Raw genomic sequence first — 15,126 nt, 5'->3', positions numbered from 1 at the left:
GACATTACAGATTGAGCTGAAGTCTTCTTTGTCCATCACCCTCAATGCTAATTATCTTCCTCCTCCAAAATACCACTGCTAATATATGATTTGCATGTATATTTTTCTATCCTTTTATGACAATTTTAATTATATTGATATACTAAAGGTGGTATATGTCTATATGTCTATATACAACCTTTAGTATATAGGCATGTACAATCTTTAGTATACTATTGCTGTGTTTTATTGTAAACTAAACTTTATCGTGTTGTATTTATCACCCCACAACTTGCCTTTCTTACTTAACAAAGTATTTTTAGATGGTTCTAAGTTAATATATATCCAGTTGATTGCCTTTATCTGCTGCATAGTATTCCCTTTTATGAATGACCTCATTTTTTAATTCATTTCAAAACAAATGAATGGTCTTATAGATTTTCCTCATTTTTGTCATAAAAATAAATGCTTCAACTAGAGGGTAGATACCTAGCGGTTGGATTGCTAGTTCATGGTGCACATACCTTTTCAGTTTTAATTAATACCTCCAAATCACCTTTTTGTAGGACTTATTATCAATTTATTCACTCTGGATGTGGTGGGGGGAGATTTTTCTTATTTTCCTAGTGTGTAGGTCAGTATGCCATGCATTGATGCTCAGAAGACCAAGTGTTTGCAGTTTAAAAGCCCTTATCTTTAAATCTCTTCTCTCTACCAGAGTATTTAAAATCTGCTTTAAAAAGCAAAAAATGAAGAAACACTGGTTTCTTCTCCTTGTATTTCTACAGTAACAACACAACCCTGAGAACATGAAAAGTTAGCATTGGGAGAAGGGAGGCAAGATCCCCGTTAATACTTCAGAGTATTAGCCTGCAACACCACAATGCTTCTTATCTTCTCCATAATCCACAGATCAGGTGATAGTATTCTGGTTTTATAGATGAAGAAAGGTCATCTCAAAGTAGTCAAGTAATTTGGTAAGTTTATACATCTGCTGGGCCAACCCAGAACTCAGACCCAAATCAGCAAAACTCCAAAGACCACAGCTTTTCAACTCTGCTCTGTTGCTTTCTAATAAAAAAAATTAATGATGATGAGAACATCATATTTATTAATAGAGTGGTATTAATGTATCTCATCACATCAGAACCCCAAATGAGTACCCACAACTTCCTAACCATTTCTCTCTTCATAGCTACAAGTCACAATGGGTTTTAGTAGTGTGCTTTGCTCAGAATTTCTGCTTCCCATTCAAAAGGCTTTATTTTCCTCAAAGTTATGTTCATATACCACATTCCCTTCTTTCTCGTTGCTTTAATATCTGAGGTTCTTAGAAAGAAACCCAAGGGTAGCATTAGGACTGCCATGGTTATTGACTATTAACTCGTTAACTTATTAACTCCTGTCCTTTGGATGTTGTATCACATGGGTAAGCAAATGCCTACAAGTCATTTCCCTCTAATTGTTCTTGTCTACCTTTAAAATTTTTGCTCATCTCATACTGCACATCTATTGCATGACAGAAAGGGACTAGAACATTTTTAAATAAGGAAAAGCACATCTCTGAGAATTTCAGAAAGGTATTAGATATTGAATGAATGGCAAAGTGTAAGAAGAATGATGGCCAATGGTAGATATGACAAAGAATACAGGTCAAAGATAAACAGGTATTTAATTAACCCAATATACAGAGCTAAACTCACCTATAGCTGACTTTCCTCAATTCTGGCTTCATTCATTTTCTGCATTCAAACAAAGCATAATTGGACTAGAATACTATTCATTTGGGGGGGCCCTTCAGATTCACAGGATGAAATGAACTAAAAGAAAACAATTGACCTTAGGCTAATTTCGAAAATTTTTACTTATATTCTTCAATAATGTAGGTCAACTGAGCAAATTAAATTGCTGTTGAATGTATACAAACATAATGTGATTATCCACAGAGAGTAATTTGATGTTACCTAAATAACTTTGTGCCTCTTAAAATATTTTATTTGTATTCCATCTCTTACCTAGGGGTGAGTTTACGAAATGCAGAGGCTGTGGACTCCCTGAATTCCACAGCACCAATCACCATAATCTAAAACTAGCAGTGGTTAAATAAGCATGTGCTGATATTGACAATGACAGAACACCTTTCAGTTGCAGGTGACAGAAAGTATCTCAGGTAGCCCAGGCAACAAAGGAAAGGCAAGGTCAAGGAGGTGGTGTTGACCTCAGGAGTGGCTAAATTCAGGTTTCAAAGAACATCATCATCATGCTGTCTCTGTTTCCCATACTCCCTCCCATCTCTCTCCTTCCTCCATGCCTTTCCTCTATGTTTGCTTGCTCTAGATTTCCCACGTGGTGGCAAATAGGGTGATCGGCACCTAGTAATTCCAAATATAAGAGAATCACTGTCTCATTCCAACATCCACATCAAATCCCCAAATCAACCCTCCTGCATGGGTCTTCTTCATGTTCATTGTTGTGGTAGAGGAGCCAGGACCATCTGATTGATGCCTATCCCAAACTACATACTGTGGGTGACAGGCTATTTCCAAAAAGACAGCTGAAAGAAAGACAAATAATAGATACCCACTGAATGGCTTTAACCAGCAAAGATGAAAGAAGAGAGAAGTATCATCAGCACAAATATGAATATAGCATCGGGATGATTGCGCATTACATTTATTTATAATAAAACCATCATGGCATAAGTCCTGAAAATGGGGCTACAGGACATGATTACCTCCCACGGGACATGAAAGCAGAGACCTAGATAGTAGAAATGAGGAAACGTAGCTGCTATGTTCAAGAATCTCAGGAGTGAAGGAGATTTCAGAAAGAGAAAGGCCCTTCAGAGTCCATGAGAAATAAACACAGGCCCGGTGCTGGAAAACAAAACTGGATGAATAAAGATGATAATCTAAAGAGGACCAAATGCCACTTCTCAGCATATGGGGCCGAGAGCATTTAAGAGGCACCCCAGACTCCCTAGTAGACCAATAGTAATAGTAGTTATTAACCTCAGAGACAGTGTGTTGACCTGATTAAAGACATCTGTCCTTGTGAATATACATAGTCACAGGTGCAATGGAGAGATAACAAGGCAAACGCCTTTAGAACTGCTGTAAACTGGGATCTGGATGGAGGGAGAGCAGCAGACAGATCTTCCGTACACGCCTCTTGGAAGAAATCCTGAATGTAACTGTGGGCTACAAACAGTGCGTAACACTTCCCAAACCCAGACATCACTCAGTGAGGGAGAATGAGAGTTAAGTGTAAGTTGACACCTAATAAAACCCAAATATTAAAAAAAAGTAAAAGAGAATAGTCTCATAAATTTCCCATAATTGAAAATTAGTGCAATGACGGATATTTCAGCTATGGGAAAATAATGTTAGATTATACAGAATATTTTATATTATTCCTCTCTGTAATTGAGTTTTATATTAGAATATTTAGACTATTTCAAATTTTTTATTATTTCAAAGAGTACTAAGGTGAACATGTGTACATGTATCTATATGTGCGTATGTGAGTGTATTTTTGTCTAACATTATAGGTACTATGTGTATACATAGAGTCAGACAGCTCCTGAGATCATAGATTTTGACATTTTTGGCAAACTGCAAAATTGTCTTTCAAATGACCAATTTATACTGCAACCCCAAGACCATGAAAATTGATTATTTTTTTCATACTACTGTGAATGCTGAATGTATCAAATCATTTGCATCTTTGCCATTGTTTCAGGTGATAAAGAATATCTCATTAATTTTAAAATGCACATCAATTCCACCTTAAGGAGGCATATGATGATTTTTAACCAGCTAGGAGGCGCTAGTTGTATAGGACACCTGGAAGGAGCTGGAGGCGAGGCAGCATAGCCTCACAGTTGTACGTGGAGGCTGTGGGTTCAGATGGTCTGGATGGAACTCTTTAGGTCCTCCCACACATCACCTTGTTAGCTCAATTCCTTGCACAGGTTATTTAAATGTGTCTTCCTTTCTGTAAAATGAGGTTATTTAAGGATTAAATGAGATAATACACTGGGCATGGTAGCTTACGACTATAATCCCAGCACTTTGGGAGGCCAAGATGGGCAGTTAACTAGAGGCCAGGGGTTTGAGACTAGCCTGGTCAACATGATGAAACCCCATCTCTACTAAAAATACAAAAATTAGCCAGGCAAGGTGACACATGTCTGTAATCACAGCTACTCAGGAGGCTGAAGCATGAGAATCACTTGAACCTGGGAGGCAGAGGCTGCAGTGAGCCAAGATCACACCACTGCACTCCAGTCTGGGCGAGACTCTGTCTCAAAAAATGTAATAAATAAGATAATGCATACGATGCATTTGCACAACATGTACCACATAGTAAATGTCCAATAAATAATTTCTACTAACATTTTTTTTTTTTAAGATTTATTTCTTACTTTGCTTGTTTTTCTTCCTTTTTTTATTATTATTATACTTTAAGTTTTAGGGTACATGTGCACAATGTGCAGGTTAGTTACATATGTATACATGTGCCATGCTGGTGTGCTGCACCCATTAACTCGTCATTTAGCATTAGGTATATCTCCTAATGCTATCCCTCCCCGCTCCCCCCACCCCACAACAGTCCCCAGAGTGTGATGTTCCCCTTCCTGTGTCCATGTGTTCTCATTGTTCAATTCCCATCTGTGAGTGAGAACATGTGGTGTTTGGTTTTTTGTCCTTGTGATAGTTTACTGAGAATGATGACTTCCAATTTCATCCATGTCCCTACAAAGGACATGAACTCATCATTTTTTATGGCTGCATAGTATTCCATGGTGTATATATGCCACATTTTCTTAATCCAGTCTATCATTGTTGGACATTTGGGTTGGTTCCAAGTCTTTGCTATTGTGAATAGTGCCACAATAAACATACGTGTGCATGTGTCTTTATAGCAGCATGATTTATAGTCCTTTGGGTATATACCCAGTAATGGGATGGCTGGGTCAAATGGTATTTCTAGTTCTAGATCCCTGAGGAATCGCCACACTGACTTCCACAATGGTTGAACTAGTTTACAGTCCCACCAACAGTGTAAAAGTGTTCCTGTTTCTCCACATCCTCTCCAGCACCTGTTGTTTCCTGACTTTTTAATGATTGCCATTCTAACTGGTGTGAGATGGTATCTCATTGTGGTTTTGATTTGCATTTCTCTGATGGCCAGTGATGATGAGCATTTTTTCATGTGTCTTTTATTATTGCACTAAATTTAGCTCTGAGCATCCTGGCAGCCAAAGCAAAGAGAGCTCATGGTTCAATAAAAAGAATAAGAAAATAATCACAGATATTCATATAGCATTTACTGTATCAGCTCCTGTTCTAAGTACTTCATATAGTTAAAACATTTTGATGAGGAACGAAGCTTCTTTGGTCACTTATTATTGAATCCTGGAAAGAATTTATCAACAATTGATTCTATTATACAGAAAATTATCATTCCCATTTTTCAATGAGAAAACTTGGACTCAAAGAAGTTAAATATCTAAGATCTCACCTCCAGTAAGTGGTCAAACAGATTTGAACCTAGGCCTTTTGACCCCATAGTCTTCCTGCTATGCCAGAAAGCCTTTCCAGAAGGCTCTGTGTGAATCTGACTACTGCTTTGAGAGGCACTCTGAGAAAACTCTGACATTCAATACCTTAAGGCTTGATTTAGGACTCTTGCAATGCACTTGCATATATATGTTTATCTGTAAGAGTCTATTGTTGAAGATTTTTTTTTAACCAAGAGCATAAATGTAGTAGCAGGGTACACAATAGGTTTTTGCTGGGATGATCAAACTTTGAACTCATAGAATGACACTGATTGAGGAATGATTTGCTTATCTAGTGTACGGTGGCTGGCGGTGTGTGAATTCCTGAGCCAGTGGTGTCCCAGAAGTACAGCCCTGGAGGCTCTGAGAGAATGGTACAGGTCACAACCAAGGCCAACAGTGACACCAAGGGGGTCTTACTGATGGCACCTTAATTGTAATGGTTCTTAGTTGTTCATATACTCTAGCAACAAGTGTGTGAAAGCACTAGTTGCAGTTTTGCAGTTTTTATATGCAAATGTGTGTGGGTGTGTCCATTTGTTCACATATGTGTGACATGCTAAAATACGTTTTCATGCTTGGATCTAAAATATCTAAATACTAGAAATATTTAAAGCTGGTTTGGTTCATTCAAAACATTCTGCTAAAAGTTCATCTGCATGTTATCAAGTAGAAGATAGCTTCCCGGGAGATAGTCGTGTTACCAGTCCTTACAAGGAACTGATATCTTACTTTTTTGATCCTGTCTCAAAGAGATAATATAGTATGAATTGATTTACATTGGTTTTATCCCTTCTCCAGGTTGGCATTGCACATTTTAGTGAGGCTTAAATGGCTGTTATCACCTTAAAGTTGCGTATTTCTGAAGCCTCAGATGGGTAAATGCCCAGATAGATAAAATGCAAATCAAGTCAAGTTATCAATTTAGCATGCAGATAAAGCTGTTTGGATAATTGTAATAGAAAAGTCTGATATTTTTCGCCTTTACAAAATAAGAGAAGTAAGGGCGATTTTGTCTAGTAACAGAATTACATGGAATCTATTTAGAAATGAGGAAAATGTGGGAAAAAAGCGCAATGTTCAGTGCTTGCCACCAATTATATAATACTATCTCGATCCAATAGATATCTGTCTGCCCTAGACTCCACTCATTTAAAATAAGAGAATGAACTTGATAATGTTTGGCTTCATAGAGATTCAGCATTCTGTAATAGGCCTTCCATGTCTTTTAACGTATGTAATGCGAAGAACAAACAAATAAAGGCAGAAATGTTTCTAACTCTGTCCTTTCTCTCTTTCCCCCAGACTATGTCAGAGAGTCACAATGACCTTGCACAGTAACAGTACAACCTCGCCTTTGTTTCCAAACATCAGCTCTTCCTGGATACACAGCCCCTCCGATGCAGGGCTGCCCCGGGGAACCGTCACTCATTTCGGCAGCTACAATGTTTCTCGAGCAGCTGGGAATTTCTCCTCTCCAAACGGTCCCACCGATGACCCTCTGGGAGGTCATACCGTGTGGCAAGTGGTCTTCATCGCTTTCTTAACGGGCATCCTGGCCTTGGTGACCATCATCGGCAACATCCTGGTAATTGTGTCATTTAAGGTCAACAAGCAGCTGAAGACGGTCAACAACTACTTCCTCTTAAGCCTGGCCTGTGCCGATCTGATTATCGGGGTCATTTCAATGAATCTGTTTACGACCTACATCATCATGAATCGATGGGCCTTAGGGAACTTGGCCTGTGACCTCTGGCTTGCCATTGACTACGTAGCCAGCAATGCCTCTGTTATGAATCTTCTGGTCATCAGCTTTGACAGATACTTTTCCATCACGAGGCCGCTCACGTACCGAGCCAAACGAACAACAAAGAGAGCTGGTGTGATGATTGGTCTGGCTTGGGTCATCTCCTTTGTCCTTTGGGCTCCTGCCATCTTGTTCTGGCAATACTTTGTTGGAAAGAGAACTGTGCCTCCGGGAGAGTGCTTCATTCAGTTCCTCAGTGAGCCCACCATTACTTTTGGCACAGCCATTGCTGCTTTTTATATGCCTGTCACCATTATGACTATTTTATACTGGAGGATCTATAAGGAAACTGAAAAGCGTACCAAAGAGCTTGCTGGGCTGCAAGCCTCTGGGACAGAGGCAGAGACAGAAAACTTTGTCCACCCCACGGGCAGTTCTCGAAGCTGCAGCAGTTATGAACTTCAACAGCAAAGCATGAAACGCGCCAACAGGAGGAAGTATGGCCGCTGCCACTTCTGGTTCACAACCAAGAGCTGGAAACCCAGCTCTGAGCAGATGGACCAAGACCACAGCAGCAGTGACAGTTGGAACAACAATGATGCTGCTGCCTCCCTGGAGAACTCCGCCTCCTCCGATGAGGAGGACATTGGCTCCGAGACGAGAGCCATCTACTCCATCGTGCTCAAGCTTCCAGGTCACAGCACCATCCTCAACTCCACCAAGTTACCCTCATCGGACAACCTGCAGGTGCCTGAGGAGGAGCTGGGGATGGTGGACTTGGAGAGGAAAGCCAACAAGCTGCAGGCCCAGAAGAGTGTGGACGATGGAGGCAGTTTTCCAAAAAGCTTCTCCAAGCTTCCCATCCAGCTAGAGTCAGCCGTGGACACAGCTAAGACTGCTGACGTCAACTCCTCAGTGGGTAAGACCACGGCCACTCTACCTCTGTCCTTCAAGGAAGCCACTCTGGCCAAGAGGTTTGCTCTGAAGACCAGAAGTCAGATCACTAAGCGGAAAAGGATGTCCCTCGTCAAGGAGAAGAAAGCGGCCCAGACCCTCAGTGCGATCTTGCTTGCCTTCATCATCACCTGGACCCCATACAACATCATGGTTCTGGTGAACACCTTTTGTGACAGCTGCATACCCAAAACCTTTTGGAATCTGGGCTACTGGCTGTGCTACATCAACAGCACCGTGAACCCCGTGTGCTATGCTCTGTGCAACAAAACATTCAGAACCACTTTCAAGATGCTGCTGCTGTGCCAGTGTGACAAAAAAAAGAGGCGCAAGCAGCAGTACCAGCAGAGACAGTCGGTCATTTTTCACAAGCGCGCACCCGAGCAGGCCTTGTAGAATGAGGTTTTATCAATAGCAGTGACAAAACGCACACATCAACCCACAGACCTTAGGAGGAGGAAGGTGAGGGTGGGGTGACTTCTGGTGATGATAAAAATGGTTTTATCACCCAGATGTGAGAGAAGCTGCCAGTTTACTGATCCATTGAATAAACCCATTTTAATAGAAAAAGTCAATACCAACTCAGCAAAAAAAAAAAAACCATACTACTGAATATAAAGAAATTTATTCTGAAATAGACTTTACGTGTTTTTTTCTTAAAGAGGAGAAAAATATTGCTTTACGGCAATTATATACCCAAACTGATTTGCCTGGGTCCTTTAATTCCCATTAGCTTTGGAATCTCAGATGAGCATAGCTGACCCAGTTCCCACATTCTTCCCAAGGATCCCAAAAGTGGGAATCCAGACCCCAAGTGGAACACTGCAGGCTAACGAATCTGTGGTTCCAAAATTATTTCATACGTTGCAAAGCTGAATCTTCTTGTCCCAATAGAGCTTCCTGTCTTTTCTTTGGTGTGTTGTTAAACTCTATTTGTGGACTTGATTCTTGATTCTTGCAAAGTACTGTTTTGTGCAGTTCAAGTTTCGTACAAATAAAAATACTTAAGTATATATATATGTGTGAGTTCTGCACGCACACACATAGTGTATATAATATCATGGGAAACACTGAACTGGCAAATTATTCCTGCAATATACGCTTTCAGTACTTTGGTAACTGAAGTTCTCTAGGATCCTAATGTAACATTAACGTGAAATAAGCCCAGTTTAATGTTTTTGAAACCAGGGCTGTTTTCCACAGAGAGCAGCCAGGCCTTCCCAGCAGGTCTGTGCAGAGCGGACAGGCTCGTGAGTCAGCTGAGCTGAGCACCGTGGCTTCGCCAGACTTGGTGTTAAGCAATCTCCTTTGTTGATGTCTCAACAGAGCTAAATCGGGGCCCCTCTGAGCTCAAAGAATGAACCACATCCACACGTTTGAATTTAATCATCTAAATCTGAATGTTTCAAAACAAAATTTCTGCTATCTAAACTGCTTGAAACTCAATAATAGTGTCACGTTTGAATGTCACACACAGCAATATATATATATGTGTATATATATATATATATAGCGAAGCAAAAAAAAAAAAAACATGGTAAGAGAGAATGAAGGAGAACTTTGTGTTTGATTCTTGCTGAATGGCACCTTCTCAAAGAAAATAGGGCTTGCACCTTTGTTACTCAGCTGTGGCCAGTGCTTTCTGTTGTTCATTGTGTAACCTTCACCCAGGAATAGGTGAGGTTTAGGAAGTTACATGTCCTCTGAAGAAAGAATTACACTCTGAAAAGTAATGCTTCAAATTGATTCCTTACCTTTTGGAAAAAAAAAATTGTTTTTTTGCATTCTCCCTTGAATTGACCAAAATGTTAACTGTTTCATTTGGGGAGGGGATGGGGTGCTGCCGTCATTGTCGTTGTTGTTGCTGCTGTAGCTGTTGGGGTTTCTTTTCCTGTTGCCGGGGCTGTTTGGGGAGCGGGAGGGGAGGGAGGCGGGAGGGCTGCGGAGATTTCTTCCCTTTGTACAGGGCATTCGTGCTGTGAACCCAGAGCTGGGTAGAAGCTGCTTTTGTATTCAGTGTGAGGTGGTGTTTACAGACGACTTTGACAACAGTGGAAGTGTACTCAGTGGTGTCTGTGTATCTGAACTATTTAATTTTGTGTTATGTTTATATGCAGAAATATTTATGGATACTACACCAAGTGTTTATTTAATGTTGATAAATATTACTCTTCAGTCGTCAGCCATGGTGTCCTTTGAAAGTGATTCTTTAAAGTCCACTTGAGCAATGAATAGAGTATATTGAGCTTTCCCGTGGCTGAGAAGAAGAAACATGTCATCCTGTTGGCATCACCAAGCACCTAACTCTTTCTAGGTAATAAAAAGTCAACGGTCACTTCAACATAAATGTTTAAAACCACTCTTTAGTTAAATCTGATGGGAACTGAACAAAGCTCCACCATTGTGTCTGAAATCATTTTACACAGGGAAAAAAAAACAATCAGCATAATTGTAAGAATGATTTTTTTGGGCCCACATTCAACCAAAGAACAAGAAAAAAACAGACGATTTTCTAATATGTACACAGCAAACTACAGAATGTCATATTATCCACCTATGAAACATCTAGTAAGCAATTGCATCTATATTTTATTTCTCAAGTTGGCCTGGCACTAATAAATATGTGAAAGCTTCTTCAAGTGTCCCAGTACTTCAGCACTTCTCATCCTTTTGGAAACTCCTATCTTGCCTCCCTCCCAAAAGGGCTGTTTCTTTTATTTAAAAAAAAAAAAAAAAAAAAAAAAAAAAGAATTAAATTTGAGAAAAGGAGAAACCCTGAAATTTAACAGAACTTTGAGAGTCACTTACAATCTCCTTAAACATGATTATCTCCTTATCCTTGTCCTTTTGTGATGCTAATAATGGCAGAAAAGGAACAAATCCAAGACTCTAGGTCTCCCTTTTTTGTTTTACTGGTTTTGTTATAGAATTGTTTTTAAGCTTCTTATGGATGAAAGCTGCATTTAAATACTATCTACTGATTTTATAGAAAGGTATGTCCATTTCTTGGGTCATTTTCAGAGAAAGAAAACAAGCAAAATAGGTTCTTTTGAATATGAATAATTTAAGATGTAGTGAGTATTTATAATTGGACCTTAGTTACACGTGCATTTCTCAAAGGGCTTGTCATTACAGGAGATATTCAGCACTTACCTAAGATCAAAAGGTCTTCATCCCAAACCGGGAATCGAATTATTTCATGCTACGTGCATGAGGTTTGCAGACATTTCAAGATTAGCCACTTTGATTGAAAGAAGAAAATGATCAAACCTAAAATAAACTCTACACATGGAGAATCTCTCTCTCTCTCTCTCTGCCTCTCTCTCTCTTTCTCCCTCTTCTTCCTTCTCTCTCTCTCACAAGCACACACACACACACACACACACATTCTCCATTCTCCAGGCATTGCCAGATGGTTAGGAGAAGTGAGTTCTCTCTGGTCCCCTAGTTCCATCGGCTCTGCTCTCCTTTACCCATCAGCTCCCTGTGGCCTCTATGTTAGTCCTCCCTATTCTCCTAATCACCCTTCGCCTCTTAAGCCCAGCCTTGACTCTCTACATATTTTTCATTTCTCTTTACCCTTTAGTGTACAATAGTTGTAGACTCTGATGGAATGAAAACAAACAAGAAGCCTAAGCGTTAGACCCTGCTGCGGCTAAAGATCTAGAAGGCATATCAGTTTTCTCTGTCAGGCTTCCTACGTTGCCCACGTGCAGGGCTCATTGCTCTGCAGAGCACTGGGAGCCCCTTCATGTATCGAGAGAGAAACTGTAGCAGAGCTCTGCTGCAAAGTTGGCTGTTTCAGCTCTGACTCAGGGAGGAAAGAAGGATGCCAAGGCTCTGTCACAGTGGAGAAGTCTAATACCAGAGTGACACAGAGAAGGATTCCAGGGATCAGTCAGGGTGTCCTGTACCTATCTGAGTAGAGATGATTCAAGGATGGGGACATATTCCAGGAAATTGCACAATCTTCCCCTGGCAGCTTCAGAGGACAAGTGAAGATAGTGCAGTATAGTCAAAGAAGCAATGAATTTAGGATGAGGAACCTGAAGTTCCTGGACCAGTTTGGTCACTGCTTAGTTACATGTCCTTAGGCATGCTTGTCACTTAACCTAAACTTTCTGGGTTTTATCCTCATTGCTCAAACTAAGCAACAACACTGAAGCTTCTCTAATTTGCCTTCTGATGCCAAATCGGTCAAAACTGAGGTCAGCAGCTACCATGACGAAAGTAAAATGGTATATTGGGTGAATGTTTGAAAATTTCAGATTTTATATTCTGTAAAGTTATTTACTTACTCTATTTCAACACCACAAAATCTTGAAATTTGGAAGGTAACCAAGGAAGCTTTGAAATTTATTGGCAAACCCAGAGTAGTATGGTTTCAAATACCACTCCAATCCAGTACCTGAGGTCGGGCAACCTCACAAAATAGAGTTTCTAGGTAGCAGGTGTTTGCTTTGGTTTTGCAATAGCATTTCTCATAACAGAACTGAAATTGTATAGATTACAACACTCCAAAGTTATTTTTTTAACCTAAAGAACCCTACTTCTAGCACCTCCTCTGAAAGAATATTTTGCTCCAATGCTACGTGCAACAAACTTATTTAAACAGTATCAACTCCAGCCCTTAATAGGTTCAAGGACAATTTTACTACTTCCTTTCTATACACTTAAGTTACACTCTCTTCTCCTGTTTTGATGACTCTAAATATTCAGCCTCTCCCAGCATTGATGTTGTGTGAGTCAACATTGCAGACCTAAGAGAAAGGTTTCTAGAATGGTAACCCAGTGTTCTTTAGAACTGGAGAATTCCATTTTCTTTTTCTGGCTTTAGTGTTAATGTCTGGGAAGGGAGGCTGGTGATAAGATAATAAAAATGAGTAAAGAAGATCTATTTCATAAAATGACTATACTCCACGTAAGTTTGTAACTGCACAGTGTTTTGTTGTATGGCTCAGAAATGAGCAAGTGTTAGTATTATTAGGCACGCATCACGTTCACAGCTTCACGCAGAGACGGATAGTGCATTTGGATATATGGAAGTCATCCAAATGCGTTGTTAGAACATCAGGCCTATGTTTGTTCTGGTAGAACCACAGAGACTCACACAAAGTTCTGACCCTACCACTCTGGTCTGGGCTGAGACCACCCCAAAAAATCATCTAGAGAACGAAAGGGGCTCACGTCTCAGTTGCATTCTATGTAAAAGATAAAGGGGCCATACTCTCCACCGCAAAGAAGCATTAGTAAAACTTCCCGCACCCAAATTATAATCCGGCAATCCTACCTTCAACTAAAAAGATTATCCCTAGAATCTAAAAGCTTACTATTGTTCTTTCTTGGAGTCCAAAATGCTTAGCAGTTCTGCAGTTCACATACAAAACTCATAACTATTTTTATGCTGTATTCTGTGAGTTCCTTGAGGATAGTAACTGGGTCTTATTCATCACTGTGTGTCCTGTGGCTCACACAGAATCTGGCAAACTGCATATATCCAATAAATGTTGAATATCTAATAACCTCCTTATTAATTAATATAACAAATATTAGCAAAGTTCTGTGCACATCAATGTCCCATGCTACTACTGTAGTCAGGAGTTATTTGGCTGGGAAATGGAAAATATTCACAAACATGATGGTTATCTAATAAAATATCACTGAGCAATAAGGAGAAATATTTTAAATAGATTTGAAGTTGTGAACAAATAATTCAGAGTCCAAAAAGGAAAAAGAAAGTTAACTCTCTCTTTTATCCCTAGAACTCAGAAACTTTACTGGATTGGTCAACAAAGACAAACTTTTTATTGTATAAAAGAGTAGAATTCATGGAAGGGATAATTCTTTTCAAACAGGCTTCTCGGTTACTTGCCTTAGTAAAAGAAGTATCTGGAGGGCCTGGAGAGTTCATAAACATAGTTTTCTGTACAAGTGAAGATCTGTAGTTTGGCTTCAAAATCCTTGCATGTAGTTTTGCTTGGCGTGGAAAGTTATTAGGAGACAGTCCTTTGTCCTGTTCTGCAAGCAATCAAACAGATGATCTCCCTTCTAGCCATTCCTCATCCAGTACATGGGCATTTCCAGCCTCCTACATGTAACACTTCAAACTTCCTCTGGGCGTCTGCTTAGAGCTATGTGATGGCCACAGTTTGGGCAAAGCCCTTCTTTCTTTTAAATATAGGAACTGTTACCAAGTTTGGTGCAGGCTTGAGGAATAATTACATAAAAATGGGCTTCCACGATGGTGAATCAGCATGCTGATTTCTCTTGGCAGGAAGCTCTCAGGGAAATGTCTGTGAATCATTTAAAGATGCTCTCTGGTGGATAGAGAAACCGCAGTCCAAAAACAGATGGGTGTATATTTGCTTTGTAAGCAAAGGGCATGTATCATACTCGCATCTAAAACAGTGTCCACATCTTTGCCAAAGGCACTGAATTTTACCTTTTTTTATTACCTCGTGGCCAGCACTTCCTCAGTAGGCATTTCAGGTGTGTCACAAACCTTGTTCATTTTTAATCTTGAAAAAGTCAATCGTCTGTAGTCTGTACTATAAAATGATGCCTGCAACTTTGTGGTGAATATTATCCCCAAGTTAACAGTGAAATAAGTAAATAAAACTATTATTGAACAAAGAGTGTGGTTTGCTTTTATTTAATCCAGGGCCTATAATACAGCCACAGCTTTTTATTGTATAAAAGGATAGAATTCATTGAAAGGATAATGCTGAACAGACTGCTGTTTGCCTTGCCTCCTCTTTCTTTTTCACATGCAAAAGAACTTTCTTTAACAACTATCATCATATCATCATAATCCAAATACTTCCTGACCATGTGTTTAGAGGAGTATAAGCAAGTGTAAACTATAGCTACACATATAGTC

The 15,126-nt window shown here is 39.8% G+C and overlaps 1 protein-coding gene across 3 annotated transcripts in view; it reads left to right on the top strand.

Annotated features, from left to right (window-relative positions):
* CHRM3 (cholinergic receptor muscarinic 3) overlaps nt 1-14,869 on the top strand; it is a 521,859-nt gene extending 506,990 nt beyond the window's left edge. For all 3 annotated transcript variants that reach the window (XM_063670731.1, XM_063670724.1, XM_054448241.2), the window contains one exon: nt 6,851-14,869. In XM_063670731.1, coding sequence (XP_063526801.1) covers nt 6,870-8,642 — 1,773 coding nt within the window. In that variant the 5' untranslated portion in view covers nt 6,851-6,869 and the 3' untranslated portion in view covers nt 8,643-14,869. The remainder of the gene's footprint in view (nt 1-6,850) is intronic.
* Nucleotides 14,870-15,126: the final 257 nt, after the last annotated feature.

The sequence above is a fragment of the Pongo pygmaeus genome, chromosome 1, assembly GCF_028885625.2.
Source record: "Pongo pygmaeus isolate AG05252 chromosome 1, NHGRI_mPonPyg2-v2.0_pri, whole genome shotgun sequence".
NCBI classification, from domain to species: domain Eukaryota; kingdom Metazoa; phylum Chordata; class Mammalia; order Primates; family Hominidae; genus Pongo; species Pongo pygmaeus.
This window is presented reverse-complemented; position numbering and strand designations above follow the sequence as displayed.